General features: G+C 41.6%; 3 protein-coding genes across 6 annotated transcripts; 1 reads left to right on the top strand and 2 right to left on the bottom strand.

Moving 5' to 3' along the window:
- Window positions 1–2,301: 2,301 nt before the first annotated feature.
- Window positions 2,302–6,012, top strand: LOC121326509. Its single transcript, XM_041269818.1, has 2 exons — window positions 2,302–2,819; window positions 3,368–6,012. Exon 2 carries the CDS (start codon window positions 3,380–3,382, stop codon window positions 5,420–5,422), a length of 2,043 nt encoding a protein of 680 aa, XP_041125752.1. The 5' UTR covers window positions 2,302–2,819; window positions 3,368–3,379; the 3' UTR covers window positions 5,423–6,012.
- Window positions 6,013–6,183: 171 nt separating this feature from the next.
- Window positions 6,184–17,742, bottom strand: LOC121326343 (histone H2A deubiquitinase MYSM1-like). Of its 4 annotated transcripts, none has more exons than XM_041269567.1 (20): window positions 17,670–17,742; window positions 17,257–17,335; window positions 16,184–16,254; window positions 15,688–15,762; window positions 15,099–15,171; window positions 14,587–14,685; window positions 13,657–14,233; window positions 13,119–13,341; window positions 12,446–12,576; window positions 11,938–12,041; window positions 11,758–11,835; window positions 11,353–11,441; window positions 10,796–10,850; window positions 10,656–10,706; window positions 10,328–10,402; window positions 9,678–9,866; window positions 9,154–9,286; window positions 8,183–8,288; window positions 7,694–7,751; window positions 6,184–7,416 (listed from the first exon to the last, which is right to left on the bottom strand). In XM_041269567.1, exons 1-20 carry the CDS (start codon window positions 17,726–17,728, stop codon window positions 7,237–7,239), a joined length of 2,505 nt encoding a protein of 834 aa, XP_041125501.1. In that variant the 5' UTR covers window positions 17,729–17,742; the 3' UTR covers window positions 6,184–7,236. The 4 variants fall into 4 exon arrangements, with proteins under 4 accessions (XP_041125501.1, XP_041125503.1, XP_041125505.1 ...); XM_041269569.1 differs by having other exon boundaries at window positions 7,694–7,748; XM_041269571.1 differs by having other exon boundaries at window positions 17,257–17,301; window positions 17,670–17,721.
- Window positions 17,743–20,859: 3,117 nt separating this feature from the next.
- Window positions 20,860–23,323, bottom strand: LOC121326410 (CARD- and ANK-domain containing inflammasome adapter protein-like). The gene is made up of 2 exons (XM_041269661.1): window positions 22,872–23,323; window positions 20,860–22,805 (listed from the first exon to the last, which is right to left on the bottom strand). The coding sequence occupies exons 1-2, from the start codon at window positions 23,321–23,323 to the stop codon at window positions 21,053–21,055; spliced, it is 2,205 nt and encodes a 734-aa protein (XP_041125595.1). The 3' UTR covers window positions 20,860–21,052.
- Between the last annotated feature and the right edge of the window lie 287 nt (window positions 23,324–23,610).

Here is a 23,610-nt window from a genome sequence, read left to right as displayed (position 1 = left end):
TTTTCAGTGAAATTAGCTTGAGAACCTGATACTGCAGAACAGCATGGTGATACTGCAGAACAGCATGGTGATACTGCAGAACAGCATGGTGATACTGCAGAACAGCATGGTGATACTGCAGAACAGCATGGTGATACTGCAGAACAGCATGGTGATACTGCAGAACAGCATGGTGATACTGCAGAACAGCATGGTAAAAGCAGAGCAGAGTGCAGTAAGCCGGTGCTGAAAGCAGTGAAGCATGGGTATGAAAATACAAATAAGCACGATATGCTAAAAGAACGTAAGCATATCCCAGAGCAGAACGAAATGTATAATCATGCTCCTTATATTGCATGTTCATTACACTGTACATCTTGTGAGCTTTAATTTGCAGGGAGGTTATTTTCAACTGGTACTGCCTGCTCTCGTGCTACTAGGAAAAACTCAAAGAAACAGAAGTGTGTGGGGGGTGGGGGGGATATCTGTTCATGACTGCTCAAGATGCAAGCCAGCCTGAGATTGAATTATTATGATTGAGTGCAAAACGTCTGTCAATTCAGGTTCCAATGCAGAAAGCATTGCTGTGGAGTCACCAGTATTGGTTATACACACAAAGCTGTTGTTGCATCTCCTCAAAGTAAAAACGTTTGTTTTCCTGCATTGAGTATATATATAAGTTTACTATTCTGGCGTCTTTGCTATACTGAATAAATGCTCCACTGACAGTCACACAGCCCTAGCCATGGTGCTGGTGCAGTTAGAGGCAAATTCTTTTCCCTTGCTGATAGTGAAGGCAATGTGTTTCTACTCACCGGAGCGAGGAGGGATCGCAAAGCCTACCATCAACTGACCTAAAAACACATTTTTATTCCAATTTCACTCCAATTCTATGGTCTAAAATAAAGGTAGGCTATTTTTATTTTTTCCAAGGTCAGCGAGTTTCCTGCAATCTAATTCTCTTAGTTTGCCATGTGACACAGCGGCAAATAGAATTCCCCCTACAGCTTAAACTGCCTAGGAAGCATGTAAACAAACTGCACTGCCAACAAGGTGTCTGAACAGTTAACAATCAGCTAAACTAAAGGAAGACTGAAATAAACAGGCACCAACTGATTTAACTACACAGTACAGGTATTATGAAAACCAACCTCTGCACTGGAAACAAGCTAAATCTCATTAAAAAATGATAATGGGTTTGCCGACTGGCACGCATTACAAAATGCGTGCCAACATGCCTTTTGACTAGTTTCCCTACAATATAATTATGTTCCCGTAGCTGTATGTGTGCATATGCTGATTAAGTATTAGTAATAAATGTATTAAATACATTCCCTTTGTAATTGGTTTCTTATATAATTTTCCCGGGAAAACTAACACAGAAGAAATCAGTCCAAAATGAATGTAAAAAGCCAATTTCGCATTGCCATGCTCTACATTAAACCAGATAGCACTGCATTTCAAACAGAGACTTTCAAGGGCTCTTGGCTAATCTGAATTCATTGATTTTGAGCTGACTGCATGAACCAGGGATCACAATTTAAATTCAGAATTTAATGAATGACCAAATGTATTTTCTCTCTTCCACCATCCCTCTATTTAAACAAAAGCACATGCAGAATAAAACAGCTTTTTTAATATGGTTACACAGTCAAATAACCCAAGTGTACCCAATATAGATCTATATATTCTTTTATTCTGCGCAAAATACAACTAATGATAACCCGGTATCCCATTAGTTCATCTTGGACATTAAACAGAAGGGGTTAATTATGAGCAACGATTCTCCATCGTTTCAAGCCTGGGCTATACCTGATTCATACCCTGTGTTTTCCCTATTTCTCACCTGCTGAGCTTCCCATCTTTTGAGTCTGTTAAATAGAAACCCTGTGGTTGTGAGTGTATTCCCCCCCCCATTCATTGTTAACATGCAGAGAGTGGATAACCCTTTGCTTTGTTACCTTCATGCCCACATTGTTGTTCTTAACGTGCAGTAGAGTTGGGAGTTCCAGCCTTGTTCTAAATTGTTTAATTGAACCAATAATAGTAATAATCAGTTCTTGTTCTCTATAATAATTATTAAATTTTGATATGTATGCTTTTATTCAAATTGATAAGCAACACATAGTACAACTAAAAGTATGGTAAACAGTAATTCAACATTCCTCAAATTATATTCTACCACAACATTTCAGATTACAGTTATAACATTGTTCTGAGATAATTAATATCATTATACCAAAAAGAAATAGACCATCACACAGTGCAAGGTTCATATCCTTTAACCAATAATGAATATTAATCACAGTTTAAATTGCAGGTCTGATATATACATATATAAACATGCAACAACCTCTAGACATATTAGTTTATAAGTTGATTCACAAAGTTTTACAAAAAAAAAAAAACATGAAACAAAATCAACACAAATATTTCTCACTAGCATGCCTCCTCCGTGTCCCACACAGCAGCAGCGCCATGCAACACTGAAGGTGGTCTCTGTGTAACCGTGAACACCATCCCCCTCAAACCGCAGTACTCCTGAAAGAGCGCCACATAAACCGGTCTTTGTAAACAACAAGCCCCTTGATAAGAAAGTTGCAGAGAAAAGGAGGGGAGGGGTGTTTGAAGCTCTGCGATTGGTCGCAATGAAAGACACAGGGAATTTGGGGTGTTTGAAGCTCTGCGATTGGTCGCGATGAAAGACACAGGGAATTTTGGAACATCGACCCGGAATAGTTGCTGTGGTAACAACTGTATCCCATCATGCAAAGAAATTCCCGGATCTTGCTCCTTTGAACCGCACAAGGCGCTGGCTCCCATCTGCGAGCTGCAACAAAGTAAGAGTTGATCGGAAAGTCGCGCGTTAGCGTTGGTTTCTAAAAGGTCATGTATTTAATGAAATAGCATTGTAATACTTGCATTTCCAATTGCCAGCGGCAGCCCTAAGGTTTTACAGGTCTTATACTTTTAAAGTAGCAGGTCATTTTTAATTTTTTTAATTGCACTAGCTACGTTTGTTAAAGCTGTGGATTAATTTTGTTTATAATTATTGCTTGACACTATGTTGGTAGTGAGGGTTTTTTTTTTTTTTTTTTTTGGCGTAGATCCACGTAAACAATTGTGGAAACTTTCTAATCAATATACTCTCAAATATATTTTTGTTTTGTTCATGTCAATACGTTAAACGTGAAATGTGGCGGCTTTGCAGGTGTCGGGTAATTTCCTAGTGGTCAGGTGTAATCCAATTCACTGTAAATGTTTGGCTCGTGGATAGTTCACATACCCTAGTCTGGTATCTTGTAAAGTGCTTTGTGATGGTGGCCCACTATGAAAGGTGCTTTTATAAAGATGAGGTGATGAAGTAACATGCAGTTTTATCTTGCAGTCTTTTTTGGAGATGGACAGGGAAGGTTCGGTGATAGAGGATGAAAATCCATTTAAGAGCCCAGAGAAGAAACGGAGATTCACTTCCTTCCAGAGCAGCTGGAAGTCGTCCTTCGACTGGATCGCAGAGAGCAGGCGTGGGCCCCAGCATGTGACCTGCAAGATCTGCGGCTGCGATTTCACCATCAGCCACGGAGGACGGCACGACATACAGCGCCACGCCTCCTCCGAGAAGCACCGGCAGAACAGTAAACACGTCTTATACGTTAGGTCCACGCAGGGCCATGACGAGCAGACTAGCTGTGCTACAAAGGTCACTGCAGCAGAGACTGCGTTTGTGTCCATGATCGCCGAGCACAACCTGTCTTTCACCTGCGGGGAGCACATCCTCAAGTTCATTAAGAAGCACTGTGCGGATCCAGAAGTGGTGAAGAAAATAAGTTGTGGGGGCACCAAGGCCACCTGCATAGCCAGGGATGTAATAGGACCAAAGTATCAAAACGACATCGTGGCCATGTGCAGACAGCTGCCGTTCTGCGTCTACCTGGACAAGAACCTGGACTGGGGCGAGGAGAAGCTGCTGGTGATCCTCGTGGGTTTTTTTGACGTAGACCTTGAGAAGAACGTCATCCGCTTTTTGGACATGCCAAGGTGCGTTTCAGAGACCAGCCAGGCCGTGTTTGATTGCTTGATGGAAACGCTGAGGAAGTTCAACGTGCCCGCTGGAAATCTGGTAGCTTTCTCGTCTGAGAATGACGCTTCGATGACAGGCCCTGAGGACTCCGTGCTGTCAAGGCTGAAGTCGTTAAACCCAGGCATTGTGAACCTGGGAGGGGTTTGTCACCTGGCGGAGATTTGCAGCAATGTTGGGGTCGAGGCTTTGTCTGCACCACTAGCTGAACTTGTTTCTGACATTCACAGCTATTTTTCTTCCAGCGCACACAGGCAACACCGGCTAAAGACCCTTGGTGTTCTTGTTGATCTGGAGTTACTTAAAACAATAAAGTGCGCTCCTGTTCGATGGCTGCACCTGAACAAAGTGATTAAACATGTCTCAGACTTGTGGCCCACTCTCCTGCCCTATTTTATAAACTGTGAGTCACGGGCCTCCAAAGTGGAACTGATCAGCGAGCGACTGCAGAACCAGGAGCTCCGACTGCTGTTTCTGTACCTCCAGTTTGCTTTGCAGCCCCTCTGCCAATTCCACAGCAAACTGCAGAACAGAGATAGCAGGCTTGTTACTCTGCACGAAGATGTAAACCGAATCATCCAGCTGTATGCCGGCAGGCTCCTGAAGCCTGAAGCGGCAGCTAAGTTTCTTGCAGAAAGAGATCTTTCCCTGTTGGACGACGCGGACAGCGTGCTGCAGAACGAGGAGATGCGTCTTGGGACTGAAGTCGGAGAATACCTGAGAGTGCATGCTGGCAGCATCGCTGGCGCGGACACCGAGAAGAACATCTACAAAAAAGCAGCTCTGTTTTGCACAGCCGTGTTGAAAAAGTTGTTGCAGAATTCCGCAGAGCACTATTCTCTGCTGAAGAATGCAGGAGTGTTTTTGAACCCTGATTCGAAACTGAAGCTGTCTGGGAAACTGGCAGTGGACCTCGCATCTCAGGTGGGAATGTGCCTGACTGGAGAGGAAGAATATCAGCTGCTGGATGAGTTCTCGGTGTATCAGCTTTCAGATACTATAGACGTGAAAACAGAAAGCAATCCTCATGTGAATGACACCAACGCGTGTGTTGTCAGGTATTGGGGCACTGTTCTTAAACAGATGTGCGGAAGCGAAGGAGAGCTGCCCATCTTCAAGAAGCTGATGCTGGTCTTGCTGTGTCTGCCGCACTCGCATGCCGAACCCCAGCGTGCTTTCAGCATCGTCCAAAAAGTAAAAGCAGAAGTGCGCCACTGTCTCACCCTTAAAGCTTTGATTGGACTTTTATCCATAAAAATGAATGAAGATAGAGAATGCTTTGAGGTTCAGTATCCTATAGAGGTCCTGGAAGCAGCAAAGAAGGCAACTTCTGTGTACAATAAAGAACATAAATCTCTAAAGTAGATAAGCTGCTGTTGACGGTCGCTTAAACTGCTCTCAGTGGGATGTGGGGCACATGCTATTACGAAACTAACAGTGTTGTTACATTAAAACTAAACTATTTGAGTTTCCAGACCACATTCCACAATCCATAAACATAACAATATGGTGCCTTTTTGTGAGTTCTGTGCAAAACATCTCTATGAAGGTAGTTGTTTCAGTAGGGTTTTGTTTGTCGTTCATCACGGCTTGCCTGAAGACACAACCACTTCCAATGCAAAGGTAAACGCTACCAGTAACCTGGTATAGCTGTACTGCCTTGCGATTGGGGGTGTGGAAACTCTTTATTGTTAGATATGTCTGTAAACTGACAGACTGGCTACAAAACAAAGCCAGCTTGTTTGTTAGTTTCCCCCTTGATAAATTTACACATAAACATGTGTTTTTCAAGCAAATTGATAAAGGGAAAGTCTAGAGTAAGTACAGTATATATTCTACACTTCTTGGCTACAGTATTGGTTTTGCATTGTAACCATTAAAGGGTAAATAAGGACCTTTTTATTTTTGTTACATGTTCCTATGTGTTGCTACAATGGTTTACTTAAGGTTTGTGTATTGTTTTAATTTATTTTTTTTTACGTTTTGACCACTTTAATTTTTAAATTGCATTCCCTGCCTCAAGATGGCTTCCCATGTACCTGCATGAACCTCTCAGAACTACATTTCCCACCCTCCTCCGCACTGGTAAATCCATCTGTTACATGTGAGCAGGAGGATGATGGGAAATGTAGTTCTGAGAGGTCCATGCAGGTATCTGCCAAATAAGTAAATTATTATTACTATTATTTTTAATATAGGCAGTTGGCATAGGGGTTATTGATTAGTTAAAGCAGGTATAATGAAATTAAGTTATTTTTAAATGCAGAAAGGAACCACTACCATGCATGCCGTCAATACCTGTAGAAAACAAATGCAATTAAATTGAGTATGTATTGTGAGCCTGTCTAGAGTATAGAGATGTGTCCATGCCCTGCAATGCAAGGATGTTCAGTCATCTATCAGATCTATTGAGAAAGTTTTTCACTTCAGTATTATACAGTTGTATATTATGAAACAAACATAACTGTTGACAGAGATACTTGTTTTTGTTACTTTTGTTAATAGAGATTAGGGCATTAAACTCTTAAGTGCTTATTGTACTGTGCATGGTTAAGTTTATTACCTTTATGAGTAAACCCTATGCTGTAGTAGATTTAATATAGGAGTCAAATGCATTTCCCTCAGCTTTCACTAGATGGCAGTGTCGTGGTCTCGTATATTAACCCTGAATTGAGGACTGCTTGGTTTTCAGTCCCCTTAACATGGAAATGGAAATACCTTTACCATTGCATAGCAGTTGGAGACACTCCATATCTTAGAGGTCACACTATCACGTGTCTAAGCTCAAAGTGAAGCCTGGAATGGCTTGGACTGCTATACAACAGCTTACATCCCTGCAGGTTCACATCAATAGCCCCGTGCAAATTAACAGCCATCTCTGAAACTGACACTGTAAAAAAAGATCAGTGCAGTCATACATGCTTTAAAATGTTTTATTGGTATACTTAAAGCAGTTGTACTTTGGCTAGATAATCAAACTTTATATACAAAATACAGGAAAGAAATCTGTATCTTTCTACTGGGTAACACTGCAACTGGAACCAGTGCCTTTGTAAATAAAACACAGCAAGTAAACACTTGAGGTTTGAAATCTCCAATACATACAGATTATTTATTTTTGTTAAATACAGGAAGTAACCGTGAAAAAAGACAAATAACAGTACTGTACATCCCTGGAACTAGACGGATGTCTGTTCAAAAGGACACATGGTTTCAGGTTCTTCTGCAGAGAGTACAGCACTGTTCCTATTTTCGGCAGCAAACGTGTCCAGGAACAGGGTTTCAATCTGGGCTAAGAATCCCTCAGTGGCTGTGTCGTTGCAGAGGCTTTCCAGGGAGTTTCTCATCGATGCCAGCATCTGTTCAAAGGATATGATTGATGAGCACTAATGGGGTTTAAGTGAATTGTGGTGTGTAAGGAGCACGCTAATCATTATTGCTAAAAGAATAAACCTAAACATTTCCTTGGGGGGGACATTTATGGTCCGTGTTTAAAAGCATTGTTAACAGTCCCAAGTTTTGTGTGTATGGCCCTCATCACACACACTGCAATTACCATGTCTTTCTCTGGATTAGTAAAACTAAAGTTTCTTGTCTTTATGTAGTTCCTTTCTTTAGAACCTGTTATGTGCTTACTTTTTCTAAGCAGGAAAGATTGGAATCTCTGTGGAAAATGCGGTCCATTGGTATGCTGCTGTAAAAAAAAAATATATATATATATATATCTATATATATATATATATATATATATCTATATATATATATATATATATATATAATCAAGCACCCTAGTGTCAACGTTGCACATTTTCAAAAGTAAACAGCATCTTTACTACATCTTATGTACTATCTATTGTTACTATTATTATTACATAAATACTGCACAATAGCAGCACAGCACAATGAATTACTTGAACATAAACACCCCCATGCCCACCCTCCCTCTCTTGGGAGAAAAGCATCTTCCACGTTGCAGGAAACGTTGCAACTGTCTGTCTGTTTTTAAGTGTACGCTTCAGCGTTTACCCAGCAATGTGCAGTTTTAAATGACCTTGGCCTTAAACACAGAGTCGCGCTTAAGAAATTGTTTGCCTGTTCAGTGCACAGTGAGAGATCGTCACTCACCCACGGGACAGCCTGTATTTATCAATTATCCACTCCGCCTTCTTCAAAACAAGGGACCACTGAGGTTCCTCTGGGGACTGCTGTATTTCAAACTTAAATGGAAGACCTGTGTTGTGACAACAATAAAAAAAGAAAGAATACGTTAATAAAACACAAAATAGACTCGTTTGCTTTGATCCCATGCGGATCTTTAAATCAGCACTTTATTTTTCCTTGCAGTCTAAGCTAACCATTACAGTTTAGTCTCAAAGGGGCTTCTAAACTTGGCACAAACCTAAACAAGATTTTATTTAAAGTGCATCAACAAAGAGAACAGTCAGACACTAGTAAATATTTAAAAGGTTAATAGATAATATTTTATTCTCATTTGAAATAGTTTCCCAAACAGTACTGTGCCTCTTACATGGTCCCAGCGGGAGAGATGCGCAGATGCAGTGCGTGAAGCTTGTCCTTGACTGGCAGGTTAAACTGTGTGCTCAGGCTCTTATAAGACACTCTGTGCCCCCTAGAGGCTCAACGCAGTCAATTAAATTAACCTTGTGCTTTAGAGTTCTTAGCGATAGTGTGCTGTTGCTAGGCAACATGACACATTGAGGACAGGGCCCAGTGTATCAGTTTAAATTGATCAGGTAAATATACACTCAGAAATGGTGGGCAGAGCTTAAGGTGGCCAGTTTAGAAGCCAGAATAGCTTGGTCTAAGAAAAATACACAACTGCAATATTTACAAACTCTGGTTTGACGTTTCAAAGAATACTTTCCCTTGTTGAATGCTACTCGAACAAGTCTTCAGTTCACTTCACAGTATTCCAATAACTACCTTTACCAGACAGAATTCCTAGTATGTTCTGGATATGTTTCCAGTATTCCACACCTTATTCTGAATACCTGCTTTACTTGACTGGAACGTGTATCCAGTATGCAAACAGTCTCATCTGCCTGTAGATTATATATACCCAATTGTAAAGTTACCATGAGCTCCAGCTGAGCCGAGCTCCTCGCTGACAATGAGGCAGGTGACCTGGGAATGCGGAGAGGCGTTTGTGGGATTGTACGGACTGACGATCATTCCAATGAACTGAGCACCTCCTCGAGAAAAATAACTCTACAACAGAAACAATGCAAGACAAACTAGAGTTACTATCGTCATGTGATCCATGCATTCTTTACTCAGACACTTAAAAACCACTTTTCATATATTTTTTACAATTATTTAAAATACAGTATTCAGCGTAGAGTAAAACATTTTTTAAAAAATATCTTTGGTGCAAAGAATCCTAATAGTCTGAAACCAGCTTCCACTCTATTTTTTTTCTGTTTTATTTTCCAAAAGTATGCTTCGTGTTTATTCTTCCAATCACAAGTCTGTAGACTACAAAAGCATCTTGTGTGTGTGTGTGTGTATATATATATATATATATATATATATATATATATATATATAAACTTTTTTAAAGATATCAGTTATATGATTGAAGGCATTTATTTTGACTGACCTGAAACTTTGCTTGGGTGTCGATATCTCGTAGTGAAGGATTGGGGTCGAAGGCAGGGTGGGAGTGGTACCACCCCACCACGCTGTACCCCCTCCCAGCCAGAGCTTCAGAAGCCTGGGTCTGGGACACTGGATCCATCTCACATTGCAGCCCGGTGCTCAGGCTGTTGCAGGGCTCCGCCACGCAGATCTGCAAACGAGGGACACTGTTCAGATGTGCAGGAGGGTTGGGGCAACATTCAACAATAATGATGTGATCAGTAATGTATTTAGTCTTGATTATTGTACTGAAAGTTCAAAATGTACAAGTTAAAAGGTTCAGTTGCACAGCTAGCCAGTGTAATTTGTTCCTCTCCTCCTGTAGACAACCGATTTGTCCATAAAATGAATGGAGAGTTGAAACATCATTAAAGATAATTGTGATTACTTTTTTTTTTTTTTAGCAAACAAATCGATAATGAATATTTCATTATGGTCCAACCCCAGTAACTGAAGATTACTGAAATGTATCCACTTCAATTCAATTACCAGGTTAGGTTCTCTGAGCTGGTTTACACCTTGGAGAATTCAAGGCAAATGGCACCCAATTCATTCATCAACAGCAAAAAATAAAAGACAAACATTTTGATCTAAGAACAATAATCTGCTTACCTCCAAGACTCTCTCACCTTCTGAATACCCTCCTCCCAACAGGCCAATCACCTCTGCCATGGACACATGTGCATGCTAAACAAGCAAACTGAGAATCACATTCCTGCACCGCATTGTCAAAAAGAAAAGCAAAACAAACCTCAAAACTCAGCAGCTCATCGCTATTACACTGTAAATGCATTTTCAGAACAACCTCTTCAAGTCCGATCCTGGAGATCTGCAAGCAGGTCAAACTAGCTCCTTTATTAGCTTCAATACCCTGTCTTAGAGGCAGGCCTGATGCCCGTGCCAGTGCAGACACTTCATAAATCTGCACAGCTTCACTCACCATATCCATTACAACAAGGGCTTCTCCGGACACCCGCACTTGGAATGGTTCCTGAAAAACAAAATAAAAGAATGGCCATGTCAAACCAATGGGGGAGAGAAGTAAGCAGATTGTATTCCTGCTCATGAAATCAATCATACCTGTTTGTCGTCTCCAAAGGCCTGGCATGGGATCAGCTGGAAAGGGTCAAATGAACTGAAGAAGAAGAAGAGGATGATTATGATGATAAGAGACCAGGGCCCCATTGTGAACCCAGCACTGCATTGCACAGGCCATACTGACCAACATAAATCACAGCTAAATCAAACATTGAAGGCTTGAACAGTACAAACTGCAATAAGATGCATTATAAAGGGCATCACTGTATGGGTGTATCAATACATATTTCTTGCAGTAAAACATATTAATGAAGTGTCAAAGAGCAAATATATTAATATGGATAAAACACTATCACTGCACCAGAGAAGCAGTCTGCCTCTGTTTAACACACACGCAAGGCTGGGGCTTTTGAACTCCAGTCCAAATTATTTAAGTCAAAACAGCTGCAGGTGTATCAGTGATTATTAGTGCACACTGTCAACCATTCACAGGCTGTTCATAGGAATATCCCCAATGTAGTGTTTTTTCAAGCCTTAGGGGCATGCTGGGAGGTTCTGGTCTCTGTGTTTAAACACAAACAGGACAGAAAGGCTCTTACTTTTTGGCCTGGCGCGGGACCTTTGGGGGTTTTGGAAGCCTTTTCTTGTCCTCTTCTCGTCTCTTGGCCAGCTCCTCGGCAGTAAGGTGCTAGCAGACAAAGCAGAGAACAGTAAACAGTGACACATGCAACAAACTGAATGACTGGCGAGCAATGATGATCTGGACTGACACACTACGAGGAGATATCTGAATCAGGGTGCTGCTATCCTAATGGCGCCTTTTAAAAAGGAACACATAACAAAACAATAACTGTGATAAAAATAACAGCTGGTTATGCAGTGCTATTAGCATTTATTTTTAGAAATAAAAAGACTGTGACTACAGCTCATTTATACTAGCAAACTTTACAACCAGATCTCCTACCGCAGACAATTCAAAACTGAACTGCATCCGAGACAAATACCTCGTAGGTCTGTCCTTCTAGATCTCTGGCGTCGCGCCAGTTACCCCACATATCCCGAACGCGGCGCTTTCTGGTGCGCTTCCAAAAAACAAACAAAAATTGAAAAATACATTAGTTCGAATCTTCATCATACTTGTGATCTTTTCTGTTTTTATAACACCCAGTTCCGGTGACTCTTACCATTGACTGCAGTCTCTGAGCCAGCTGGTAAGCTTCCATTGTGTCCTTTCCTTCTTTAAAGTGTGTTTTATCCACCAGTCTAGGTCTGTTATAGATTGCCTGTTCTGAATAGAAAAAATAAAGTTAATATACAGTAAGTTAATAACAAGCTACATAAAGCACACAATACTGAGCTATTAGCCTAGCTGGCAGTACAGTAATCTGCACATGATAACAAATACATAAATACCTCCCTTTGCTGAGCTATCCTGGGTCAGAAGGGATTAACTAGGGGTGTAACGATACATTAATGCAACAATGCACTAATGTCACATCAGGTCTGACCCAGCGTGATGTGCATTCCTCATACCAAAGCTATGAACCAGGCCTTACCCAGCGTGCAGTGCATTCCTCATACCAAAGCTATGAACCAGGCCTTACCCAGCGTGCAGTGCATTCCTTATAACAAAGCTATGAACCAGGCCTGACCCAGCATGAAGTGCATTCCTCGCACATCTCCTCCTCTTACCACAGCCGAAGTTTATCGCTCCTATCAGCTCCAGGTATGTGTGGATCCTCCCAATGCAGTTAACATCTCCGCAGTTCCTCAAACCAGGCCTGACTGAGGTTTTATTCAGGTACTTCGGTTTGCACTTCTCCCTGTCACACAAATCCTTATTAGTAATGGTTGTTATGGAGATGTGGTCTAACACCACAATAGGGTGCATTTACAATCTGTACCACCAGGCGTCATGAGAGGCCAGTATAAAGTATGCAGGCGTCTAGTAACTAGCTATGCTTTCCCCTACAGAAGTATTTTTTAACTTCTATAAACCAATGACCACTTTATTGCCTAGAGCTTTAAGAGCTGAGCTTCCGAAACGTGCATCCATATCAGACCTGGTGATAATTGCAATTACAGTTGCAATCATGCTGCACTAATTACAATTATAGTAAAAAGTAGCCCTGCAATAATCGCAGTTACAAATACAGAAACATACGAGTTTCATTTTTTTCAAACAGATGGGGTCACTAAAAGTGGTTGAAAGATACAAGAATAATGACCACTCCGTGTAAAACACAACAGAGAACTGTGAATGCTGAAGTTTGGTAAAGGTGTGCAATTACACTGCAGTTACAATTCTGCATAGCTATATCAGGTCTGATCTAGCTGTCGGTCAATAAGCAATCCCACGTCTCACCACTGATCCAGGATGTAGTTCCTGATTTTGAGGTAGCGCTCTGGTGTTTTTGAAGATCTCCCCTCGAAGAACTCAGAGATGGCTTGCTTCTCCTCTTCAATGATGGCGCTTTTGTCTATTTCTGCTTCCTTTTCGGGTGGTTTTAGCATCTCTTCCTCTTCCTCCTCCACCTCCTCCTCCTCAGGGCTCTCATAATCAGCACCTGGAACCTGCTCTGACTGAGCTGAGAAGAAGAAATCATTAACTAGGGATCATGCGTTAGCAGACCACAGTGAGGTTTGACAGCAACCTCCAGGATTTGTGGTATAGAATGTCTCTACCAAGTTTGATCCCAATGATACAGGTAGTTGCAGGGATGGAAATAATTTTTTTCACCCAAACAGTCTCTAACTTGTGATAAACATACAGGGAAGATCATAATTCTGCCACATTTAGTATTTCCTTACACAGATTCTGAACAAGCATTAGGTTTCGATAACATGACAGGTGTATCAAAATTCTCAGTGTAACAGAAGGTTTAAACGACACTGTGCAGTACCTGTCCCCTCGCTCAATTCATGCTCAGGTAGCGACTGCACAACGACTCCGTCTCCCTTGTTTTCTTCATCAGGCTTCACAGGGCTCAATTCCAGCAGATCAGCACCTTCCTTTCTGGACATGCAGTCAGGACTGGGGCCAGAGTCGAGTTCTACTGACAGAGCTGTTTGTCCTTCGCAAGCTGCTGTTGGGGTTAACCCAGAAAGATGACCTCCACCTGCATCATGAACTTCATAACAAGCAGAGGAGGTTTCATGCTCCACAGCAGAGAGGGGAACTGTCACGGTGCTAGGCTGGACCTCCTCAGCTTCCACACAGCTCGCAGTGTGTGCGCTTCCCTCCTCCAGGGTCTCTCCATCCACATCAGAGAGCTGAAGGCGTGCATCTCCATCAGCATCGTCGGTGATATCAACGTCTTCATCGTCCGACAACCTCTCGATCCTCACTGTGTTGAGGTGGGCGTCAACCTGAGCTTCACAGAACGAAGCGGGGCGAGACTCGCTCTCTGACCCATCACCGGAAGAGACACCTGGGATCTCTTGGCTGCTTCTGTCTTCAGAGGGGTTGTCTGTTTTAGCCTGCAGAGAATGCAAACACATAGAGCAGATCAGCCCGACATCACAGTCAGCAGCAGCATCTTCTACTGTCTTACCCGTACAGGTGACACATCAATACACTTCAGTTATGCTATAACTATAAAGCTCTAATTGATTTGTCTAGTGGCAGATCTAAATACCGCTGTTCTATTAATCCAGCAGGGAGTGGTTAATTGACCCTCTTGTTGACTACATACACTGAAAACACATTGGAAAGTGCCCTCTAATGCAATGGCTTTACACTGGGTAAAGCTTTAACTAGAAGAATTGTCTGTATGACTTTGTTTTTGTTTCAGTGGAACAGTGTTTAACGAGCAAAGGGCTGGAGCACTCACCTTGGTTTTAAAGTACTGCCTAGCATAGCTCTTCACCTGCAGAACAGAGCGGCTACCAATCAGCTTGGCAATCTTAGTCCACCTCCGGCCAAACTGAGCCTGAAGAGCATGGAGGAGTAGATTCACTGCGATGCTTTCTTTACATGTTATATCGTACAGATGTGTGTATCGCTTGTGTTGTCATACAAAAACACAACACAGCTCATTGTAGTTGTTGAATGAAGGAAAAGTGTGTTTTATAATTAATATTAATGCATGCTCTCCCAATCATTTAATTTGATCTTAAAATGCATCATACAGGTAGCCCATCAGGACCAGCAATGTATTGCAATGCACATCGCAGTGTGACATTAGTGCACTATTACTGTTCTAGTGCACACTCATACGGAGAGTCCACAAATTCAGACTGTAATCTGTAAATTCAACCTGTAATCAGCACTTTATTGAGTATACCAAACCTGAAATGTCTACTGCAGTCTTTGTTATTACATACTAATATAAAATGTGTTTACCAGTCCTTTTTCAAAAATGTCTTTTTCCTCTTGTGTCCAGCGAATCAGGGAGGTGGATGATTTCAATGGTGACCTGTACAGCACACGGATTGTTAGACAAAATCCAAAGGTATTCAGTGTTTGCTTTGTGTACTAATTGTGCAACTCTCAAAAGCAATACAAAGCATGCACTGAAATAGTACCTCTTACTAGATCCAATTACACAATTTAATATTCCTATTGCAGATCTTCAAATGGCAATGACAACAACACTGTTTCTGTATTAAAATCCCTCTACTTCACACACACACTGGAAAAGACGCTTCTGAGATTTGCTCCTCTGTTGAGATTGGATCATTTAAAACAACTGTTCTTTTATTTTGATCTTGCATGAAATTGATATTGACTGGCTAAACATTTTAATGCAATCATGCAAACTAATTAATACAGTGTAATGTGCTACTGCTGTTAGGTATTCTGTTAAACCTGTAGACCCGTCATACCCTTGTAAAAGCCCTCAGGACTTATACTGAAGTATAGGAATCAAATAGGATTACATTGACAGAAACAACTGCTCAGTAGCAGAATATCATTAAAGCAAACTACTCACCTCTTTTCTTTTTCAGTTCCTTGCTTATCACTGGTCCATAAGTTCTGGGGCAGCTCCTTATCTGTTAGATAATATCTATGAACTTGTTAAGAAATTCAGTAGTATTATATTGAAGATTGGAGGTGGTTGTGACAGCATTTCAATATAAAGCATTACTTTCTTAAGATTAAGATTATGTGCAGTGCATTGCCTCACCCTTCCTAAACTAACTACAAGATAACTAGACAAATAAAGTGGGAATAAAATGTGATGATACAGATGAAGAATGGCACTTCTGTGGGCATTCCATGAAAATGTAACACTTGTTTCATTGGAAAAGTTCTTAATATTGAGGATCAAACTGCTGCATATTAACATACAGCCATCAGCACACAAAACAAATCTTGGTCTTCCCATTAAAGTCTAACCAACTTGACACTTTCCTGAACCTCTTTTGCTCTCAAGGGCTGTCTACAAACTGTGGGGATGTCAGAAACGGCCCTTGGAAAAAGGATACTCTTCTTCAAGCAGCATATTCTCAATGACCACCCGGTTCTCATCGCTGATGGAGCTATCTAACATCCAGGGCTACAGGAGAGGGGAATACGCAGTGGAGAACAATGCTTAGACTAAATAGAAAACCAAACATGTTTCTAAGGCTAGAAAACTGGCAACCTGGCCACAGGAGGCTCAGTGTAATACCCACACCCTAGACACAAGAGAAGCTCAGAGTAATACCCACACCCTAGACACAAGAGAAGCTCAGAGTAATACCCACACCCTAGACACAAGAGCAGCTCAGAGAAATACCCACAACCTAGACACAAGGGCAGCTCAGAGTAATACCCACACCCTCACACAAGAGCAGCTCAGAGTAATACCCACACCCTAGACACAAGAGAAGGTCAGAGTAATACCCACACCCTAGACACAAGAGAAGCTCAGAGTAATACCCACACCCTCACACAAGAGAAGCTCAGAGTAATACCCACACCTTCACACAAGAGCAGCTCAGAGTAATACCCACACCCTCACACAAGAGCAGCTCAGAGTAATACCCACACCCTCACACAAGAGAAGCTCACAGTAATACCCACACCCTCACACAAGAGAAGCTCAGAGTAATACCCACACCCTAGACACAAGAGAAGCTCAGAGTAATACCCACACCCTCACACAAGAGAAGCTCAAAGTAATACCCACACCCTAGACAAGAGAAGCTCAGAGTAATACCCACACCCTCACACAAGAGAAGCTCAGAGTAATACCAACACCCTCACACAAGAGCAGCTCAGAGTAATACCCACACCCTCACACAAGAGCAGCTCACAGTAATACCCACACCCTCACACAAGAGCAGCTCACAGTAATACCCACACCCTCACACAAGAGAAGCTCAGAGTAATACCCACACCCTAGACACAAGAGAAGCTCAGAGTAATACCCACACCCTCACACAAGAGAAGCTCACAGTAATACCCACACCCTAGACACAAGAGAAGCTCAGAGTAATACCCACACCCTAGACACAAGAACTTTATAAAGGAGCTACTTTATTAGCAGAATACTGAGATGCTCGGTCACACTTACTATTACACCAGGGCTTGGTCTCCATGCTGAGTGTAAATAGTGATCCTGCAGGAAGCCGGAGGTTGCACCGTTAATGTCACTTCAAAAAATAATAAGAATAATAAGAATAATAAATTATAACAATAATAATCATTCGACTAGTGGGTAAAACACGGTACATTTCATGTTGGGTAAGCTTTTAAAAAGACATCAATACAAGTCTATATCCAATGCAGTATATCCAGACCCTGCTTCACTGGTAAACTGTAACTCAGTTGCACAGGAACCTATCCTAGTCAAACCAAACTGTTTCTGCTGTTTGTAAAATATTACAGTGATGTTCCTGTTAGCAAAATTGCGATCCCTATTGTAGCACATGAATCGTGCAGACATGTCTTCGCTCTACCTCGAGTGCTAATCAAAACGATCCTCACCTCGAATTCAATTCATATTCATCACCCTCTATATCAACATCTAGCTCCTCTGCAGCCATCTTGCCACTGTACCAGCTGCAATGCATAAATGACAAGAGGCGCGCGTCGTTTACAGAGGCGCCACCTGCTGGATCGGAAGACTGACCCCGTGACCACGGTGATGTCAATTGATCTATTTTATATTACTAACGTATAAACATAACACAATTCATCTGAACCACGTTTTTAAATGTGTATGAGTTTTACAGGCCATTTAACACAAAAGAAAAAGTGAAAACTGTTTGTTGTTTTCTGGTACGTGGGTTGAAGAGCTGGTCACAGCCTAAACAGTTTATTTTTTAGTTTGTTATGAAAATATGAAGATGGCTTCTCAAATGGTTTATTAAATATTAACGGTTTTGAAATATCTAATGAAGGGATGGGGCTGTTCCAATAAACTAGCCAGGGGCATCACTGTTGACGGACACTTGTTAATCGCTCCTGAACTAGGTTTAAAGCCACCACCATGCTAATGGTCACCAATCTCTTCCGCCCACAGGCTGACCAGGGCTTGTCGTCATGCGTGTGACGCAGTGGTCTGACCGAACTATTCTAGGAAGCCGGTGTGTAGTATCACGTGACTTGGGTTTGTTGCGGCGCGTAATTTGTCCAGATAGGAAACAGATACAATTTCCCACCCACTAAAACATAATACTGTACAATTGAGTCACACGAGACATTGTTATAATGTTGTCCAGTGTGTTGCCTACAGTTAAAACCATTGTGTGGTCCTTAATTTAAAAAGAGCGCTTACTGACACAGAATATTGCACTGAGCTCCTATTCATGATATTGGGAAGTTTTGGCACAGAAGTCAATATGGATTTCAACCAAGTGTTATAATGCTGCCTCGAGTGTTCCTCACAGTTTAAAAGCAATATGCTGTGTGTGTGTGTGTGTGTGTGTGTGTGTGTGTGTGTGTGTGTGTGTGTGTGTGTGTGTGTGTATATATATATATATATATATATATATATATATATATATATATATATATATATATGTGTGTGTGTGTGTATATATATATATATATATATATATATATATATATATATATATATATGGTCCATTTAGAGAACACATGACTGACATGTACTGACTAAATTATCACTCGCTGTCAATCACCTGCTACCACCCAGCTGCTGCCTAAATATTTACACTTCTTAAAGTAAAATACAAAGACCGTGAAATAACAATAAAAGTTTAGCTTGCAACTTTATCAAACTTTCCCTTTTTTACAGCATAAAAAAAACAATCTCCAATATTGATCCTGTCTTTGCAATTGCCATTTTACTTGACTTGAATTATGCTTGTAAAACAGTCATGAATTTCTTTTGACACAAGCAATGCGCGTTCGAGGTAGATTACTCAGAGGCTGCATAACCTTATTCACATGCAAATTGCCTCTTTAAAATGCAAATGAAGCGCTGGCTGTGTGCTCTGCGAGAGTGAAATCAGAATACAAGATGATTACATCTCTGACTTTGTTGTGCTTGCGTGTTTCATCAAGTTCTCCTAGCAACAAGGTAGAAGAGGAAGGAAAGCACTGAAAACGTTACTGCCTGTGACACGTACACACCAAAAGCAGTGGGCTTATTATTATTATTATTATTATTATTATTATTATTATTATTATTATTATTATTATTATTATTATTATTATTATTATCATGAACTACTACTTATTTGATTATATATTATTATATTTGAATGAGTATATGGCACTGGAGAGAGGACAAGTGCCTCTTGTAATTTAATTGGATAACGAAACCAGCAATTCTGACTGCTGCTGAATTAATGTAGCCGAATGAACCGTGTTTTTAAACTCCAAGTGTATTTCGTGCGTAATTCCTTTACGTCTCCACCAGAGTGCGCGCTCGACCTTATCTCTGAGAGTGCGTTTGTTTTACCAGGTGGATCACGGAGTGTCTTGTTGATTAATCGTACTCCGATTCTGATGGAAGGGTTTGAAGCCGGTGCTGTATTTGATACTGCAGTATAGTGTATCAGCAGTCATTCTTTTGAGAGCTATACACTTTGACTGAGTAATCAAGAGACACACATTACGTTTCTGTTGACTCGCTTCATACAACAGGATCCATAGAGATATTGATTGAACAGTAACTGCCTCCACAAGTCCAAGGCATACTAATCAGTCCCAAGCTGACTGATAGCATATATTTTTTGTATTCTCAATAATCAGGCTTGTGTAATATATCATGCACATTTTCTGGACAGCAATGCTGTTTTAAAAAACAATGTCAAAAAATCATTAATGATGATAGTCACTAAGCTGTTCCTTAGGGCCAGGCCGTTGTTTTGTTCTTTACATCTTTAAGGATGCTAATTGAAAGAGTTCTAATGCAATGTACAGCACAGAGCTCTCTGGATATTTCCCCACTCAAAGTGCTGTATGTCCCTGTATAAGGCCCTTCACTAATACACTTTGAGTATGTCGCTGTTTATTGATGTGTCTGAATCAGGTAGATAACAAAAGAGGTAGCACTGTAGTTCTTTGTGGAGATTTTATGAATATGGTTCAATGCATTTCAGGATAAATAAATATGCATCGGTATATGAGAAATACAGTATACCAAATAGGAGACACTTCATTGCATTCCCACCTGCTCTTTGCTCATGTGTGTGATATCCTTTCTAACACCTTCTTACTGTTATTATTATTATTATTATTATTATTATTATTATTATTATTATTATTATTATTATTATTATTATTATTGATTTTGTATTTCAAGACTACAGCAACAGCGCTACATTGAAGTTGCTTTGACATATTTTACAAACATCAATTAAACATATATTCTGAATTTAAATTATGATAGAAAACATTACGTGTGACAGAGACAACCAGTCGAGTGTAACTGTGCTTTTTACCAGATAACTAGCAATACAATTTGAGAGAGACCACGTACACTAGGTGTATGAAGTACACACATATGTATTAGTACTATACAAGAATGAACAGGAAAGCTAAGAAAATATAACAATATAACATTATAACAATCTCTAGCCAGTAAATACAAGAACACACTTTTGAATGAGCCTTAATCAACCAGCCACAAATACCCAGTTGTTTTGGTGAAAGCCAGTGAATTCAAGTTCCATTGTAACATTCCTGAAGTCTATCTAAATGCTTCATGAAATATAAGGGACATTTTCTATCAACATTGTAACTACTGCATATAATGAATCTGCTTTTGTGCATGTTTGACCACTATTTCAAATACCTTAATCCATCCACTAGCCCAGTATACACTCCAGACTGCAGCAAATTTTGGCATCTGGTTGAAATTCTAGTGCTAGTGTTATAATATTTTTGGAGCTTCACTATTTCATTAATAGCATTTTCTTTTTCAGAAAGCTGGCTATGTGCTGGTGGTTGTCAGTGTCCCCTGACTGTGCCACTTGCAGAGGGGTCTTTTTCACATTGTTTGTAGCCTGCAGGTTGGGTTTCTCTCCTTGGGTCCTGCTCACCAGTTTGTACACAGAGCTGTAGTGACCGGACTTGCAGGCGCAGTGCAGCGGGGTGTCCTTGTTGTTGTCGAGGGGATTGACAGCCGCTCCGCAGCCCAGCAGCAGCTCTATGAGCGCGTCCTGCCCGTGTTCTGCTGCGAGGTGCAGAGGGGTCCTCCGCCACACATTTTTGTCGTCTACGTTCTTATTTTTTCCAGCAGCCAAAAGAGCCGTCGCCACGCTGGCATGCCCTTTGGCAGTTGCGTAGTGCAAGGCCGTACAGCCATCCATGTCCTTAGCTCCGAGCCTTGCCTTGGCAGCCAGCATTGCAGACACGGCTTCTAAATGCCCCTCCGTGGCTGCCACGTGCAAGGGTGTCTTTTTCTCCTTGTCCGCAGAATTAGGATCGGCGTGGCTTTTGAGAAGCTGTTTCACCATCGCGCCGTTGCCTTGATCTGCGGCGAAATGCAAAGGTGTCTTGGAGTGCTTGTCTTTAGCGTTGATATTCGCTTTGCACTGGATCAAGCGCTGGGTGACATCAGCATGACCCCGCTGACAAGCAGCGTGCAAGGGGGTGAGAGACTCCTTAGTCGCTGCATTCACGTTGGCTCCAGCTTTAATCAGCAGTTCAACTAATGCTGGTTTATTGTGGAAGGCAGCAACGTGCAAAGGAGATTGGTCACCTGGGCCTGCAGTATTAGCATCCATCCCTTTCTCTAGCAGGAGCTTTGTACAGGGGAGACTCCCACTTTGAACAGCCAGGTGCAGAGCTGTGTTGAGGTTGGGTAGCTTGTCATCCAGTCGTGCCTGTCTTGAAACAAGCACTTTGACAGCTTCCAGTTTGCCCATTTCTGCAGCCAACAGCAAAGGGGTGTATTGCATGTCATTCCGTGCGTTCACATCCGTTCCCTTGTCTATTAAAGCTGCGATGATTCCATGCAGATCTCTCTGCACGGCCTTAAAAAGTGCAGACACTCTGGTGTCAGGGGAAAGGTCCTCAGCGTGCTGCAGGATCAACCCAAATATCAATTGGTTGTTGCTATTAAATGCTGCGTCGATAACAGAAGAGTCAATTTTGGCACCAGCTTCAAGCAGAACCTTCACAGTCTTCTCAAAACCCAGAGAAACGGCGTGAAACAGCGCCGTTTTCTTTTTCTCGTCTTTGGCATCCACTGGGGCGCCCTTCTTTAGAAGAATCTGCACTAGGCTGCTCTCATCCTTGAAAGCCACCAGGTGCAGGAAATTCTTCTGGTTTTTATAGTTCCTAGTCTCTTCCTCCACCAACATCTTGACTATACTGAGGTGGTTGTTTTGGGCAGCCAAGTGAAACGGTGTCTTGGATTTTTTGTCCGTGGAATAGATGTTAGCTCCTGCCCCTAGGAGCACCTTCACAGCCTGGGCATGACCTCTTTCAGCCGCCCGGTGCAATGGTGAGCTCCCATTCTTGTCTCTCATGTCCAGATTGGCACCCTTGCTGAGCAAATACTCAATAACTGGGACTTGGCCATGAGAGGCGGCTATGTGCAAGAGAGTCTCATATGAGGAATTGACTGTGTTAACGTCGCCGTCTTTCAAGATTTTCTCCAAGTAAGAAACATCTCCAGCTGCAGCAGCTTCAAACAGTCCCCTGGGCTTTTTAGGGACCTCTTTGGGGTCTTCAGCAATTGGAACAGATTTCTTTGTCGTGTCCGGCTTCTTGATGGTCTTTTCTTTCTTTAGTGGGACCGCTGCCAAGATGGTCTTTTTAGGGGTCTCTTGGACAGCTTCAGGAGGCCCATTTGTTTCCTTTTCCAACAGGTACCCAACCAGCTGCCTCTTAGCATCTCTAATGTTCTCATTCACGCCGCTCACATACATCCGAATGCTATTGTACAAGGCTGGCTCAACAAGTTTCAGACAGGGGTAAAAGAAGAGTCTACAAGCTCTCTCACCTTGGGAGAGCAGAATCTCCAGAACCCTGGAGTTCTTTTCCTCACGGGTCCTGTATTTCGAAAGCAGGAGTTTCTTTTCCGGTGACAAAATACCTTGGCCGATGAGATGGTCCAGCAGACGTTCAATGTTATTTATACCATTCACCAGATCCTTTTTCTTATACTGGAGAACCTCAACAGCATATGGATTGGTGAACAGACTAGCAGAATGCATTATAACTCCCTGAGCCCCTTCCTTTGCTCTCACTGTATTCCAGTCAGGTTTTGATCAGAAACCTAAAAACTGTAACAAGGACTGCTGCTTTTTTCTTTTAGACAATGGTATTACTCCCACACATCCAAAACTTCCTTGGTAGTCTTGACTCTCCTTCTAAATAAAGCTTTATGCTAATCTAATGTCACCGTAGCAACCAGGTAAATACTACACTGAGCGCAGGTGATTCAAAACTTTTATCAATGAGAAAAATTCAAACAAATTGCATCCAGTTTTGATTCAGTGTA

This window comes from Polyodon spathula, chromosome 14 (genome assembly GCF_017654505.1).
Source record: "Polyodon spathula isolate WHYD16114869_AA chromosome 14, ASM1765450v1, whole genome shotgun sequence".
NCBI classification, from domain to species: Eukaryota; Metazoa; Chordata; class Actinopteri; order Acipenseriformes; family Polyodontidae; genus Polyodon; species Polyodon spathula.
This window is presented reverse-complemented; position numbering and strand designations above follow the sequence as displayed.